Source organism: Syngnathus floridae, chromosome 14 (assembly GCF_059516105.1).
Source record: "Syngnathus floridae isolate MCC-2025c chromosome 14, RoL_Sflo_1.0, whole genome shotgun sequence".
Classification (NCBI taxonomy): Eukaryota; Metazoa; Chordata; class Actinopteri; order Syngnathiformes; family Syngnathidae; genus Syngnathus; species Syngnathus floridae.
Window position 1 is genome coordinate 13,001,576 of NC_142426.1, and position 16,551 is coordinate 13,018,126.

The 16,551-nt window shown below is 43.9% G+C and overlaps 2 protein-coding genes across 4 annotated transcripts; one reads left to right on the forward strand and one right to left on the reverse strand.

The window, feature by feature from the left end:
• The first annotated feature begins 575 nt into the window (after positions 1-575).
• LOC148387868 (CTD small phosphatase-like protein) lies at positions 576-8,814 on the forward strand. 2 transcript variants are annotated; one of them, XM_088396185.1, is made up of 8 exons: positions 576-1,574; positions 3,221-3,381; positions 3,530-3,562; positions 4,287-4,388; positions 5,132-5,188; positions 5,458-5,550; positions 5,886-6,071; positions 6,454-8,814. In XM_088396185.1, exons 1-8 carry the CDS (start codon positions 1,499-1,501, stop codon positions 6,577-6,579), a joined length of 834 nt encoding a protein of 277 aa, XP_088252311.1. In that variant the 5' UTR covers positions 576-1,498; the 3' UTR covers positions 6,580-8,814. The 2 variants fall into 2 exon arrangements, with proteins under 2 accessions (XP_088252311.1, XP_088252312.1); XM_088396186.1 differs by lacking the exon at positions 3,530-3,562 and having other exon boundaries at positions 578-1,574.
• LOC148387869 (1-phosphatidylinositol 4,5-bisphosphate phosphodiesterase delta-1-like) lies at positions 7,544-14,885 on the reverse strand. Of its 2 annotated transcripts, none has more exons than XM_088396182.1 (15): positions 14,669-14,885; positions 13,507-13,665; positions 12,877-13,105; positions 12,501-12,630; positions 12,140-12,368; positions 11,798-11,999; positions 11,566-11,710; positions 11,339-11,491; positions 11,128-11,271; positions 10,888-11,041; positions 10,691-10,807; positions 10,436-10,614; positions 10,222-10,354; positions 9,611-9,760; positions 7,544-9,533 (listed from the first exon to the last, which is right to left on the reverse strand). In XM_088396182.1, exons 1-15 carry the CDS (start codon positions 14,697-14,699, stop codon positions 9,442-9,444), a joined length of 2,247 nt encoding a protein of 748 aa, XP_088252308.1. In that variant the 5' UTR covers positions 14,700-14,885; the 3' UTR covers positions 7,544-9,441. The 2 variants fall into 2 exon arrangements, with proteins under 2 accessions (XP_088252308.1, XP_088252307.1); XM_088396181.1 differs by lacking the exon at positions 14,669-14,885 and adding an exon at positions 13,842-13,980.
• Between the last annotated feature and the right edge of the window lie 1,666 nt (positions 14,886-16,551).

A 16,551-nucleotide genomic window follows, 5' to 3' on the forward strand; every position in this document is an offset into this window, starting at 1 on the left:
TTGGCTTACTGGAGAGAGCAACCAAATACTCTGGGACATTCACAGTGGTTAAAAGGAGAGGGGGAGCAGGTGCATCAGTCAGTAGCATCTATTCAAAGATGTCTGATTATCTTCCATTGTACATATTGATATGGGACAGGTGGATTGAAATACGTAAAGTGCGTCGCATAAAGTTATTTGAATGCTGTTACACCACTTTTTTCCCCTCATTTCACCAATATTATTTGACCTGTTTCTAAATAAAACACATTACACTTTATCCTTCAAAAAAGTTGTTGTGTATCTTTTTTGTGTAAGTACTGTACATTATTTATTTATTTATTTGTTTATTTATTTATTTAATCACCTTCTGTGCACTTTATTAAGTATAAACATAGACATTTTTAGAATAAAGAATACTTATGGATGTTTGTCATGTCGCAATTGCATAGTAGAAATGCGTAAATAAGTAAGTCCGTTATTTTTGGCGAGGATGTGACGTGTTGTACAGTATTTTTTTACCATCCTGAAGCAGTACCAGCATCACGACACTACGTGGCGCTTTATGTCCTACAAATACAGTATACCCTAACTGGCGGTAACTAACACATCTGTATTATATGCGCACTGGAACCGACGTCTTGGAGACGATTTTAAGTTTTAATGTTCGAGTTTTAATATTTCTTCAGCTTGCTTCATGCGTTGCAGCACGGTTGACTCCACCATTAAAATGTAAGCACAATTGTTAACAAGAGGCCTCCAAAACGATTATGCAATTACAGGGGAACTGCAACTCGAGGAAGCAACGTGGGTTTCAGCGACGTAGTTCGGCGGGTGAAGAAGTTGCTTATTACAGAATCCATGACAGGCAAAGAGCCCCCTCCCCTCCCACTCGAGTCCGTGCGGCCCCGCTTCAACTCCGAATACATTCATCCTCCATGTTGCACGGGGAAGGGGGAAGGGGGGGGGGGATGAAAGGCCGTGGCACGTCAGTCTACAAGTGTTAGCTACCTAACTTGGCGGCGTGTTAGTGTTTGTTTTGGAAAAGTGTAAACCTTCGACGGCTTTCGAAGTGTTTCGGACTTGGCTAGAGACAGGCTCGCAAATCGTTTTTTTGCGGGGGGGGGCCTGGGGGGGGGCGTTGTTGGGGGATGATCGTAGCCCCACGGCTTGTATTCGCTAACGGGGCCAGGCTAGTTGTTAACTTTAACTAGCGGTTGCTTCAACGTCGTTTTGTTTTACTTTTAAGCCACCGCGCGTTCGGGGTTACCCGCCAAAATAATGTTATTTTACACGGGGTTATAGATGACAGTCCTTGAGAGGCTTTTACTGCGCACCGAGCTAGCCGGCTGGCTACCCCCGCTGCCACAACGCTTCCCCTCGGACGCTGGTGTGTCTTTTGTGGGCTACCTGATCTCCCTCGGCTTAAACAGCTAGCTCACGTTAGCTAGCATACCGCTCGCCCGAGCAAGCGGGCTAATATTGCGGGAATCTCAAAACGGATTAACCACCCGGCTCAATGGACCACATGTCCATCATAACCCAAGTTTCCAATCCGAAGGAAGAGGAAATAATATCCCTCAACCAGGAAAAAGGTAAGAAAAGCGGCTGAGGGAATGAACGTAACGGTAGCTCCCTTCGCTAACTACTTCAAGTGTTGGCGCAGCCATTTGCGCCCAACTGTACGCGAACATCATATCTCTTGGAAACACAAGTTTCATTTGCACACAAACTCTTTTGGCAACAGGTTTATCAGCGTGTTTTGTCTGCTGCATGTTTCAGAGCAGCTCTTACATATGTTCACTGCATATTCACCGCGATTGCTACTAGTTGAGACTCAGTGATGATCAAATTCTCCCCACGTAACTCTCGTTAAAAGGTACTTTGACACGGTGGAAGCCCCAAACAAGTGGTTGGATACCAAATAAATGTCACAACATCACTCTACTCCTTGAATCTTCTCTGCCTGCATCTCATACGTAAATTCGAGATTGAAGCATCATTAACGACAAGTGGGGTTTCAAGAATGGAGTTTATCGAATACAATTAGACGATGAATGTCAATTACTACTTATGACTTCAAAAACATTTGTAATGCCACGAAGCATCCTAAATCAATAAAGACGTGCAATAGTCACATTTTATCTGCATGTTTAAAAGTTGATGAACCCTGACTTCAACCATCTATAGTATTTGCAAATTTCTTTAGCTAACCTTCACAGAATTATTTCAGTCCTCCTGATTCATTTCCTCTTATTAACTTTTTCGATTGCTGAGGTTTCTGATAACAGTTTACTGTGCATTGAGTCACTGATTTGACTTGGCTTATATACCGCAAATCACTTGACTGTGAGCTCATCCCACCAGCGCTTCCAGAGGAATTTAGCAGGTAGACCTCCTTGAGTTGAGCAGACTGGGTCTGGACAACATCTAAGCACTGACTGTTCTATGACTACATGAGTTGCCCAACAGCAGTCTAAATATAGACCCCCTGCCCTGTTGGCGAGTGCAGCACGACAGCATGACTTCAGGGCCAAGTTTAGCGACGTAAAGGGGCACCTTTTCGTCAAAACCTTTCATTTGGTTTCACATCTAAAGCAAATGGTGTCGATTGGAGTTGGGGATCGTTGGCGTGTTTGTGGCTCTTATTTTGTCCTTGTTGAAATTGGGGAAGGGTCAGCTATTTAAAGTTGTGACTCAACTTTCATAGTGCTTCACGAGGCTTCAAATGTGTCTGACATGGGTTGCCACTTACATCATGCCTTCACTCGTATGATCGCACACACACACACAAACACACACACACACACACACACACACACACACACACACAGCTCCTACACTGTAACAGGATCGTAGGAGGATTGTGAGAATAGTCGAGGCTTTATTGGCCTTTTTTGCTGTTTCTTGTTGCCAAAGCTTTTGGATGTGTTGCATCCAGTAAAAACAACACAGTTGTTATTGTTTATTGTTTTTTTTTCTCCATTCGTTAGTGGTTCATGACTTAACAGTTGTAATGTCTTTGAATCTGTTTCTGCGGTGAAACAGAAGCGCTTACAGACACCTTGAGTAAACGGCAGATGAGATGTTTTCTTCGAAATGTTTCCTCATTGGCTAATCATTTTGACGGCATCATGAAAGCTGATCATTATTTTGTCAGCTGATCGTCATTAAACTGTCAGTCAGAGGTTTTGGCTTTATCTTGCCTTAACAGGCTCTCCTCTTTTGTCTTTTCTGATAGCATCCCAGTCCAACAGCAGCCTAAAGAAACAGAGGAGCCGGAGCATCTTCAGCACATTCTTCTGCTGCTTCCGCAACTACAATGTGGAAGCGCCAGCAACCAATAGCAATGCAGCGACCTTGCCGCCACCTCCACCTGAGGAGAACGGATCGCCCCCGAAGGTCGGCTGGGTTGCCCATTACTCCTTGTACATATTAACGCTTCTATTTCTGTCGACAAAGTGTTTTTTTCCCCCATTTGTTTGTATTTCTGTCTTTTTTTTTGTCCCTTTCCCTCATTTTATACACGTGTCCATCTCCTGTGTTGTAGTGTGACCAGGTCGAGGTCCTCCCTGTCCCTAGTGTATGTATTGCTTTTTCTTTTTTTTTTGTCCCCCTTTGCATGTCGCCTTGTGTGGGCCGGCCGGCGCTGGCATGTTGGGCCTGTGTGGGCACCAGTTCTTCCCGTGGTTCATTTTCAGCCAATTAAAGCTGCAACTGCGGTTCGGCACCTGTGGGTTTAAGTGGTTAACCTTTTAACTCACTTTTTAAGGCAAAACTTGCTATCATCAATCCAAGTGTATAAGGAAAATAATTTATGCTTTGCTATTGAGGTTTGTCAGGTAAGATCTGTCAAGTCAGCTATTTGGGTGTGACGGTACGCTCATCAAGTTTGAAACTCAAAACCTCCTGACAGTCTCTTGTTCAAGCGTACTGGATCGCTTTCAGAGTAGCACCAGTTTCTGTTCATAATTCTCCCTGGCATCAGCTAACATCTGCATGGCCTCACTCTGTGATCATGTTTGTAAAGTTTCATTTGATCTAAACTTGGATCGACCTCCTCAAAGAAGCTGTCTGAAAGAATGTCATTCAATAACATACTGTGTACTTGCATTGCGTCAGACCGATTTCAGACATGTTAAATTGGTGAAAATAATTCTAGTGGCATTTCTGCTCAGGTTTGTGCAGTACATAGTTGATGTAAGTTGCATTTCTTGTGCCTGTTTTGCATCTGCTTGTCTCTTTTTGGGGCAACTCCCCCAATCTCTGTTAGTAAACGGACAGTGTCTGTCTTGTCTCCCACGCAGCCACCAGCCAAATACCTCCTACCAGAGGTTAAAATATCCGACTACGGTAAAAAGTGTGTTGTCATCGACTTGGATGAAACTCTGGTCCACAGCTCATTTAAGGTAACACCCACCGGACACAACATTGTAAGTGTTCCCCAATACAAAAGTCATGATTTTGACTCATTGCTCTAACTAATTCAAGTAGTAGACACAACTTTTAGTTTTGGATGGTTCTACACCACTGCAAACAACAACTATGTATGATCTGCCATGTTGGAAAAAGAACAAAGAACATTGAATTGAAAACATTGAATAAATCCTATATGTGTCTTGAAAGAGAGGTTTGTATTCCACGGAATGTCATGCAAGTCAGTTTTACCTGAAAAACAAAAACATGCATAGTGAGTTAATTCTTTTGCTAAAGCCAGTAACTCCCCAATTTTTTGATCCATGCATTCAGTCAGTGTCTAAAGAAAGCAGGCTGTGTGTGCATTAGTCACAACAAAGGAAATATGACAGGGCTGCCTGTCAGTCTTTAGTTAGCAAAAAGGAGGATGCAAAGATGGAAGGAAACAACCGACCACGGTTCAAGCATCGTACGTGCGATAGACGTTTTTCTTAAGCTCCTGAATATCCCACTCTTTTGCTTCCTGTTACTTCTTTTTCCTTTTTTTCAGCCTAATTGGGTCTGTCGCCGCATAGTTTCTGCCTGAGAAGAAATTGGAAAATGAACCCATTTTGTTTGTCTTAAAAGAGACCGCTAATGTTCCCATCATTTCAAAGGCATGGATGGGACCTGTGCTGGTCATCCCTGGCGCTTTACGTTGCTAACATGCTGCTGTTTTGTTTTGCTCTGCTCGCAGCCAATCAGCAATGCGGATTTTATTGTTCCCGTGGAGATCGACGGCACAGTTCATCAGGTAATACATGATTTTGGTTTGAGACGAGAGTTGCGTGCGCCCATGAGAAGAAGATCCAGAAGAAGTGGTTGTTATCTGATTCAAGTAATCCAGGATAGGCTGTGTTTATCCTGGTTGGCCTATTCATGATTACTTGCACTAGGTGACAGCCCCACATTCAGAAAGGAGCGACTGGAAGCGACAGTGGCTTCAGTTTCCTCCCTCGCCTTGTTGATAAAAGTAATGGCCTCCACCTTATGTCATGCTCCTCCTGCTTCACCTTCACGCAGGTGTATGTGCTGAAACGACCTCACGTGGACGAATTTCTGCAAAAGATGGGAGAGCTCTTTGAGTGTGTGCTCTTCACAGCCAGTCTGGCAAAGGTGCGTTAAGCCCGAGTCGCGTTGTGGCGTCAGCGTTTTCTTGTGCCCTCTCAACCTTTTACGATTCTGCTTTTCTGTCCGTTTGCCACTTCCGAGTGGGTAAGTGTTATGCATCGGGGGGAAGAAAACAAATGTGAAACTTTAGATGTGTTGCCAAATATGACAGCTGTCGTGAACCCCCCCCCTCTCTCTCTCTCGTCAAAACAGACAAAGTCTCTACTTTGTGTCCTCTAGCTAATATGTGTGTAGCGCTTCAAGCATACTGCCTCGTCAAACTCCGGAACATGGGTCATATTTGTTCTCCCAGCTTACTAACAGCATGTTTGTTTTGATAGTATGCAGACCCCGTGGCAGACCTGCTGGACCAGTGGGGCGTGTTCCGAGCGCGACTCTTCAGAGAGTCCTGTGTGTTCCACAGAGGCAACTACGTTAAGGACCTCAGCCGGCTTGGACGAGAGCTCGGCAACGTCATCATAGTTGACAACTCGCCTGCCTCTTACATTTTTCACCCAGAAAATGCTGTAAGTTGCTTTCCCGGTGGTCACCTAATACAGAATTTGAAATCGTATGTCCATTGTGCTTTTTATTCTCGCTATGACTTCATGTTCCAAGCCTAAAAATGGATCTGCAAATGCTCATTTGTGGTTGTGACCGTGGTGAGCCTGTCAGCGTGCCATGCTGCTTTTGCAGCCGACACCAAACACTTGTCGGCATTAAAAAAAAAACGATGTTTGACAGTAAAATAAATAGATGCAGCTCACTGACAAGTGCCGCTATTTGAGCTAATTATAGAAGAGTCCTGCGGGCGACTCATGTGGTCCTCACGGGCGACCTGTGTTGGTGACCCCTGATTTAGATGTTACTTGCTGTTCAAAAGATCCCCCTCTTTTATTTTCACCGTAGGTCCCAGTCCAGTCATGGTTTGACGACATGAATGACACGGAGCTGCTGGACCTGCTGCCTGTCTTTGAGGGACTGAGCAAAGAAGAGGAGGTTTACGGGGCCCTCCAGGATCTGAGAGGCAGGTAGCATCTGCACTCGCCGTCCCCCTCGTTCGACCCGATTCACCACTGAGGCTTTCCTCCAACGACGCTCTCGTCCCCTGGTGAGTGCCATCCCAAATGAGAAAAAATACACTTAATTAACCACGGACACTGTGTGTAACAAAAACAAGTCCAAAAATCAATCAGGAGAAGATCTGAAGTTGACACCATACTCAAAGGAATGAACTCTGGTCTTTATTTTCAAATCAACAATGTTTTCCTATTTGGTTAAGTGCTTCAAGCCAAACAAAACAATGAAAAGAAAAGAAAAAAAAACCAACAAGTTTTTGTTTGACAGTTCTTATGTGGAAGCGCACAAAGGTAGTCAAAGATTTTGTCCTTGTGCTGTCGCTATGCAGGCAGTTTTTGGTGGCGGAAAGGACTGTGACTTTTCTTACGGAATGAAGTGCCTTGTATGCGAGTGTTGTTTCTACGGGGAACTCTTTTCTATATGGCATATTCCCCGAGTGCTCCTGTTTTTTCACACGTGATATACTTTCGGGTGGACACACAAGTGTCACATCTCCCCTGCATTTTTTAAAAACAATTTTATCATCAATTTTTCCTTTCTGAATTCCTGTGCCATGTTGTAGACGTGTCTTTCTGCTTTCATTGTATCACATAGAGCAAGTTGATTTGGTTTAGGCAAAGTTTGCAACTGTAAACCAGACTCAGCTGTAAATTGTTTTTTTTTTTGTGGTTTTAATCTTGAAACTAAAATCTGCCAATATATTATTTTGGTTGGTCCCTTTTGGTTGCCAAATTATGGACTACTTTTAATGGTTTTATGTTGAACAGGCTTATAGTTAGTATTGGTTTTATTAATTTAATAGCTGTTAAATGAATGCTCATGCTTTGAACATTTTACCATTTGTTATTGTTTTGTGTTTGTCAGTGTCAGCATTTAAGACAACCTTTGCATTCTGCACATTGATGCAGCTGAAGCCACATTTCTTTTTGTATGTATTTTTATTGTTTTTTGTCAACCTCCCTTCCAAAACTCTACAGTTGGGGTCAAGTGCCATCTTCTATCTATTCCCGTGAGGTTAGCATCTTCTAGCGTGGAGTCAGGCCTGGACTTATTGTATCACCCCCTTTTCTTCCTGGTCAAGTTGGAGTCGAGATGTGCATGTTTGTACATGCGTGTGGCGTTTACTTTGACAGACTCTTTTGAACTGCTCTTCACCTCAGTGCCTGTTTGAGAGAAGCCACGCACAGTGATTGCCGCAACATTTGCTACCACGGCGATAACCTTTTTTCTGTGGAAAGGGTGTCTTCAGGGGTTCGAATCCCAATTGTTGAGCTCGTGTGCCGAGAACTAACACACTTAACAAAGTACAAATATGGTTGGGCTGGCCCATGCGAGTCTCCGTGCAGTTCCGTTATTGTGAACAAATTCATAATACCGTACAGAATTTTTTGTTAGAGGTTCCCAAAATATTACAGGAATAAGTGGTTTGGATAATGCACGAACGAATGATTATTTGTCCTGTTGGGACAGTAGCCAATCAAAGGTTGTCACTCTTCATTGCCATAGTCATCATCCCTGGAAAACCTTCAAATGGCTGCTCGGTCCCGGCCGGATTTGCTATAACGCTACTGGGTCACCTCGGCATGCAATTGCTGCCTTCTGCCTGTGGAAGGGTAATGCCATTTTTCCCAATTTGACTCATGGGTCGAAAAACTCTATTGATTTGAAACGTCTACATTCATTTTCAAGGTGAAAGGCTGCTGCTCCTGCAGACATCTTCTCCTTTGTTTGTGATGCGAGTGAGCGTTTGTGTGCAATGTTCTTTTTCTAAGACGTATCAACCCGCAGATGAATTATTTGCTCTGAAAAATGTTTGTATCGTTGTGATATTTTTCTACCTTTTGTCAGTATTGCATTGAAAAAGTCATTCATAATCCCATCCTCACTCACGGCAAGCGTTTTTGATCCTACTCGACTTCTCTGTCAGGTTTTTCTTTTCTATTCACAAGACGTGTGTGTGCGCTAACTGCGTTTCTTTTGGGTGTCACCTCACTTCAAAAATTCATCAGTTGGTTTATGAATTTGACACCAATGTTCGAAAACACTTGACTGTGCTTATGTTTGTTTGGTGTGGGGCGAGAGGGGTGGTGGAATTCTCCGTTTTAATGCTTTTCCACTTCTTGGGTATGTCTGTGTACTGTCACCCTGAGCATCATTTCTATCCATAATAAAAGGCTACATCGGAACAAGTTTCTCATGCCTGAATGTTGCGTGTCAAGAGATGGCTGCAGTCTTGTCATAGCACCTTATTTACATCCCAGAAAAGCATCTGAATTTAAAACCAAGTAGTAAGTCATGCCACAGTGTTGATAAGTCGGATGTCGTCATTATTTCTTCAGGGAGGTTACTATATTGATGTCCAAAGGCAATTTTGACTTAGATGACATCAATTTGATGGATTGACATAGATTCGATGGATATCCATCTGATGCAAATGTTTCCAACAGCGTGACATGCTGCGATACATAAATACTTCAGTAGACAGGTATTCGTGTTGAAAAGTTATTTAAAAAAAAAAAAAAAAAGTTCTGATCCAAGAAAAATGAATCATACATGACAATGTAGTCATTATTTTCCATTGACTTGTTTACCTTGAATTGCTGGAATAAAAACAAGACTTTGTGGACCTATTATCACACTACTAGAGCAAAACAAGTCCCTGCATCCATATTTTCATGACAGCTCCTGTCTAACTTGCAGTATAGATACTAGCATTTATCTGCTCAATCAACTGGAACAACATTTCTCAATAAGTTGATCTACAAAGAAATATACTTTAAAAATGGAATACAATGGCTAAATGATGGTTGTGGAGTTTCATTCCGCATCAACGACCATGACGTGAACAAAGAGTGCAGCCGCAGGGATAACGTGGCCGGTTTTATCGAGAAGAGGCACGTGTCTGTAGCCTGTGTAGAAACACGTAGAAAATGATCGAGCCACTTAGGAGAACGTCTGTAGCTCTCATCAACGGACGTGTACTCACCCATCTTTAAACTGTTGAGTGGAAGTGTGTACTGTGCAACAAATTCATTTCCAGACGTGGAATCGTGATCCTGGATGAGGAAGCGCACTAAGGCAAGCTCTGGTACGTACACTTCAAACTGGAAGTTTTCATTCCATTGTGGGTTGAAACCTACATGAGAAATAACCAAAAAAGATGGATGGATGGACAAAGTCAAACTAAACATGACCACTATGTACGTTTCCTTACAAAATTGATTTCGTTTACTGTGCGGTAGTTTGTCCAGGACCTGAACAACAGCGGATGCTTGCGTTGCCTCCTGTCGGCATGGAAATGACCATGCTTTTCTCATCATTTCAGGTGAGCTAATGTTTTAATTAGTGATGTCCTGATTACATCTTTGCACTAGGGAAAAACAATCTCCATCGAGCCAAGTAAGTGGCAAAATTCAAGAGACTAAAATTGACAAGACTGAAACAAAGTTGAATCCAGTCTATCATAGCTGTCCCAAATCTGAACTGCAGTATGTTCCAGAACAAAATACTTCATTGTCTCAACAATAAGTAACAGCTCTTATGTTGGACGTAATTCGACGATGTTGTGATGGCAGAATAGAAAAATGAGCGCATTACCATTGTTGTCAACAGCGCTGGTTTCTTTCACTGCCACGTCAGCCGGCACGCCGTGCACCTCCACCTTAACCAGCGGGTCAACAATGGAGGATTTCTTCTGGTTGACTTTAGGGAGCTGCTGCGCTGATATCACCTGGTGATGAGAAGATATTTCATATCAGTCCATATATCCTTTTCCAAGCCTCTCTCAAAGTTGAAGCACGCACGCACGCACCATGACGTGAAGCGTCCTGGGCTTGAGCCACTCTCCTCGGGCCAGAGTGATGGGGTCAAACTCTGTGACTCTGTTCCTCATGTAGACGGGTTTCAGGATGTAGCCGCTCTTCCCGTTCACAAAGAATTTGCCTTGGTATAGATCCATCTCTTCACAGCTTGTCTGAAAGTTGAGGGCCACTGGGACACACGTGAGATGATGCAAAGCGTGTTGTCACATTGCAAATGGAAATGATGTGTTTTCCATATCACGTACCAATTTGGCAGCCAGCGTTCCACAGAGGCACCGGGTTGTAGTTGGAGGAGTCGGTCCTGGAGCCGGCCGGGTAGGTGCGGCTCAGCTTGTCCGCATTATGATTGACGTAGGCATTTGCTACATGGGGCAAATGGCTCAATTTGAATTTTGATCTCATTTCAGGACATAAGCCGTGTCATGAGTTGTGGCCGCCGCACCTGACTCTTCTGCAAGTCGAAAGGCCTTTTTTTCCTTAAAGGACGACATCTCGTAAAAGCTCAGGTTGGCATCCTCAAAACCATTGAAGTGGACACTCTTGCAGTAGATCACCATGTCGGACAGCTCTTTTGCTAGCTTCAGTTTCTTTTTTTTCTGCCGTTGATTCAATTGTAACATAAGACAAGTTGGGTTAACGAAAAACCCTACCGATGGTGACATTTCTCCTTGGGCACGTGTACATTTTCCTCCACCGGTTCATCCTCGTCGTCTGATTCTTCTTCTTCTGTGACTTCAGACTCCTCGACATCCGCCAGGTCTGGAGCAAAAGTGGCCTCAAGTTTGTTTAACCTTTTCGCTTTGATCAGGAACTTGCCCTTGAGCTCCTGGACAACAACATTGGAGCACATTGAAGAGCAGCGTAAGTTGAAGGAGCCGTGGTTGGAAACCTACCTCAGGAGATGGGAACTTTGTGGGCATGGCGTCCCCGAGGGGAGAGGTGACCAGCGCGCTGCCCAAGATGGAGCTCAAGTGCCGGGCCATGACTTTCTGCTGCTCCACACTGCAGTGGTTCTCCAGGGAGAGGATCACCGGGTATTCCGATGTCTGCGGTACGTACGTACGTACAGTGACGGGATTGAAACCCAACGACATATCCGACGCTCGCAAAATGAGCACACCTCAAAGGCGTATTCCTTGATGGCTTTAATGGCATCTTTGAAGAGGATCTTTGAGGTTAACGTGTAGCCGTGGTAGATGACCGGCTCGTCGTCTGATCCGTCCCAGCAGTCCAGCTCCACACAGCGGCAGCCCTTCAGCAGAGCCCTGGAAGAGCCAGCGCCAGCTTACACCATGATATTAGAATAATGCACAACGAAGCAATATCTTAAGTTGTGCGGCAGGCAGGTTCACCTGACGTAGGCCTCGGTACTGCTCGGTCCTTTGAGTTGATCCTCCAGAAGGTAGGTATTGTGTGACGAGGAGATGAAATAGTGGTTGAGAGGCTGGCTCATGTCCTGGTACACCTCCGTGTGCTCTGGATTGAGGATCAAGGCATCAGGATGGTGCAGGTATATGAGGAAGCCGTCTTTGGTCAACACCTTCTTCTCCTTGGCTGGAAAACCACAAAGAGCACAGATCTGGATGAAAATATTTTGGACACGCCGTGCACGATGCGGTTAGAGCCATTTAAGTGATATCAAAGTCTTTTGTGAGCCACTGGTACGCATGTCCTTCCCACCGCTGACGCCTCACCTTTTTCATCCGGCTCAAACTTCTCAATAATCTTGTGCGCGTCACCCAACGTTGTCATCTCTCTCTGTTCCTTCAGCATGAACTCCACCAGGTTCTCCGAACTCATGACGCCTGCCGAGCGGGCATACGCCTGGTAGATGATGTCGATTTCTTCCCGGTAGGTCAGCAGGTCGTAGAAATCTTTGATCTCCTCCCCAAACAGGTATCCAGACTTGGATTTGTCACATTTCTATTTCGTGTTACGTGACAGTTGATTAATATAAGATGCAGCTTAAACAGTATCACAACAAGACAGTATATCAACAATTTCAATGGGACAGGTATTCCAATCTTTCTATATTTTTCTTCTGCAAGGTACAACCTCAAAGATCATGTCTGCATAGTCGTCATCCACGTCAATGTTGATGAGACGCAGGAAGCTCTTGATCTCTGACACACTCAGCTTGTTATCTTTGTTCTTGTCTGCTTTGCTCAAGCAGCTGAAGATCCAGCTGGAACGAGGTTCATGTAAGGCGTCATCGGCCATAAATTTGTGACAGTGCAGCATTACCACCAGAGGCCACAAGGTGGCGGGAATACACCGAAATATTGATCAAAATACACAAAGTAGCCATGGCAACTGAAGTGAGACAATACTGATACTGTTCCCGACGATCCCATCCGAGTCAAATTGAGTTGAATCCTTTTGTGATATCTGTCAAGGCGTATGTTTTGACTTCAAGCAGCGATAAGGATACTGTTCTGTCTTTTGCTGCTGGTTGAGGTTGTTTCTGCTGCTGATGAGTTTCTGAAGGCTGCTAACCCATTGTTTGGCCTCATCCTCACTGCTGGCCACGAGGTCCAAGTTCTTATGGTGGTCCTTGAAGACGATGGAGAAGCAGCAATTCTCCACCTGCTGGTCTGTGTACTTTTTCAATCCCTCCGTGTGACGACCCGCTCGCACATCAGAGATGTTGTCAATGGAAACTGGGCAGACAAAAAGCTTTCGTGTCATTTACCATACGGTATTTTGCCGTATGGATAGAAAGATTGACAAATATACTCAAAGATTGTGATCCTTTCGACTTTTGGCATTTTCAACAAGCTTGTTGAATAAGCTCTTTGTGAACAAGAACATAGCATATTTCAGGTCGCAAAACGAAAGTGTGGATTTGTCACACAGTTCACAGCGGGACAACTTTATATGCACTAAAGGTATCTCCATAGACACACTTACAAACCATATCAGTGTTTTTATGACCAACTAGAACAGAAATGATTTATTGCAGCTCTAGGGTCATATCTTCATCTATTCAGTCTGTGATGGAAAATTCCCCCTGTTGACAGCTCTGATTGGAGCGCTTAAAAAAAGTTAGGACAGCACTCACATGACCGGTGCCTCTTGAAGATTCTTTTTGATTCCCGCCACATGGTCTTACAGTCATCTTGGAGTTTAAAGTACCGATTTTTCTTCCAGGAAGCGGAACGGACCTTGAGAAGATCTCCGCCCTGCAGGAGGAACTGGATATAAGTGTCTCCATCCATACCTGAGAAATAGATTTGGAAAGAAAATTGAATGGATTGTACGGTACTGTAAATTCTGCATGACCTTGCACCACTTCTATCAGCTAATTGAACGCTCTTGCTGGCATGATTTAAAGCCTTGCGTGAGACCATGGCCATCGATTTGTTACGTGCATGATCTTAGTATTGTTCGCCCTACCTGAGAGCTTGATATTCTTTTCAATCACCTCCTGATCTCTGGCGCGGCGCAATAATTCCTGGGATGTGCTGAGTTTAGGTTGCTTATACAGGCACGCCATGATTGGTGGTGCTTCCGTGTGCTAAGACGCTATCTGAGTGTGTCAAAGGCGTGCATGGGCAAGAAACAGTACCAAAAAGGGCGTGTGGCAGCACCACTCAAAGTCCAACTTTAAATTCTGCCAGATATGACCGGGCGGCATGTTGTAAATGCGTTCACACAGGCGAGACGTATGGGTCATAAAGGTTTGCTTGTCTCAATACTCCAATAAATGCTCCACTACAATTCGTTTTTAACATTATTGAAGTAATTAAGTCGTTCGCAAACGTTAGAAGGCGCATGGAGTTCATGTTTTCCAAAAATTTGTTAACGTTTACTTTTTTGTTAGCAACGGCTCCCCCTTGTGGTAACATGCTTCGTGCGCTGTTTAGCCACCCCGCCTGGCTAAATAGGTTACGCTCAATGTACAAAGTCGAAAGCGGAACATGTGCATCTGTTTCACATATTCCAGCAACGGCGATGTTGTAGCAACACACGTTCGCAATTCTAAATTGCGACTTTGCAACACGCGTTAGCTGATCATATAAGGTTAAACAGAGTAGGTGAAGAACTTTACAGGTTTAGGACTATCGAATGGCAATAAAATCCGACAGGTGTTCAAAAAAAAAAAAAAAATCTGAAGGAAAAACTTGAGTGATGCGGTGAACAATCGACCGTGAAGATTTGCATTTGTGGGATTACTGAAAACGTACTGTTAACACATATAGAAACGATGCAAACTGGCCTACCGTGAATGGTCTCAATTCCATTTGTTTCCATGTTATTCCCTGCTTTTAGTAAAAAATCTAATTTGAAGTGCGTCTTATGTCCATGCGTGATGTTGATGGCGTGTGCGGGAAGGGTCGTTGGCTCCACTACGAGGACAGCACACCCAAAGGCAGTGAGCGACACAGGTGGGTCCCCCCCCACCTCACCCCCCTTTTTTTCTTTCAAAAGTCACCTCCCCACCCGTGTGTGACAAATGTACAGCTCTCTTCTTTGCAACCGGGAAAACACACTGGCTTGCCGAACCTGCTCTGCAAGTTGCATCAGTGACGTGACAGCGGGGCTAAATTACCTGTGCATCATCGCGAGAGTTGAAAATATACAAAACACACGTAACGCTATAAAAATATATTTCCCCCCCTTCTTTTTTGTTATATTGACAAAAGAAATGGTATTAAATTGGTGCTTTGTTTAAGTTTGTATTCTGTAAAGTTAAAAGAGGTGGGAATGTCACACCAGCTGGGAATTTATCCAACTTTGTTTTGACTAGGTAGCTCTCTATGTATTAATTTCCTGGATTTATTTATTCATTGCAAACGAATTTTTGGTGTACAATGTACACCAGGGGGTCACCAAGTCCGTTCCAAAAACTCAAGGATTTTTGTCTGTCACACAATCGCATCTCCACATTTTGAACCAAAACAAGAGCACTGTGCACTAATGTGACCTTGACAAGGAGAAGAAAGTGGAGCAAACAGTCATGACTTCGAGGCGCGATTGAAAAACGTGTTTGTTATGCACAACTTTTCGTCCTCACTGTATTCAACGAGCAGTTGATTTGCCAACTAGCCCGGATGAGGGCTTTGCTCTCGTTTGCATGTGAAGCTTTGCCTTGGTAGAGAAATAGTGCTGCAATCACATGGAATCTCTTGTGGCTCTCAGCACTTCCCTTTCAGACCAGGCTTACCCTCAGTGCATTGTCAGCATCAGGATGAGTGGATTTTAATCCACCATCAGGGGAGAGCCTCCAGGCTGTGGTTGACCATTTCCAACATCGACACAGTTCAGGGGCACTGGATAGGCAGTGACCTTCGAACTTGGTGGCAGGTTTTAATGACTGAAAAATACAGTCATGCAAAAGGGGGGGGGGGGGGGGATCAAGATTAGGTTCGGTATGAAGGATTGGGAAATAGAAAACAACTCGTCATTCCTTGTTCTCAGTGTGTATTCAACAAGCAGGAACAAGCCCTGCTGCTTCCGCACATACCAGAGATTGTCCATAGTTTGGCTGTATTTGCCCCTGAATTTCTCCAAGTATAAAGACACTGGTTCAATATGAGGATCATGTAAATTGTAAGAATAAATGAACAAAGGACATTTTGTAACTCAATTCCATATGTGAATTATGTGATGGGCAGTGGGTAAGAGGGATATTGATCGGGGGTGCTGTTTGGGTGCTGAAACCTACTCGGAAATGTGTGGCTTCTGAAACACCCATTTAACCTATAAGCACAGCTTTGCAACCATGCAGGCATGATGACAGAACTAATACCTCAAACATGATGCACCCTAACATTGCTGCATGTTATGACGTTTAATGCAATAGTGGAAATGTGTTTTTGATGTTACCTAATAGCATATAATTCCCAAAGATGTGCCTTTAGGAAATGACTACTTTTCAGCATCTTCAGTCAAGAAGTTTATAAGTGTATGCAGTATAAATGAGGATCACTGCTAGACAAAATATAATTTACAAATTTACCGATTAAATGTAATTGCATGCATAAATAGACGAATTATAAGCCTATGTAGCTCTCTGCTTCGCTCTAGTGGTGAAAGGGTTTGGATTTAAGTGCAGTGTGGGCTTCGCCGGGTTATGTCGACCACAGTAAAGACCCTTTGAACA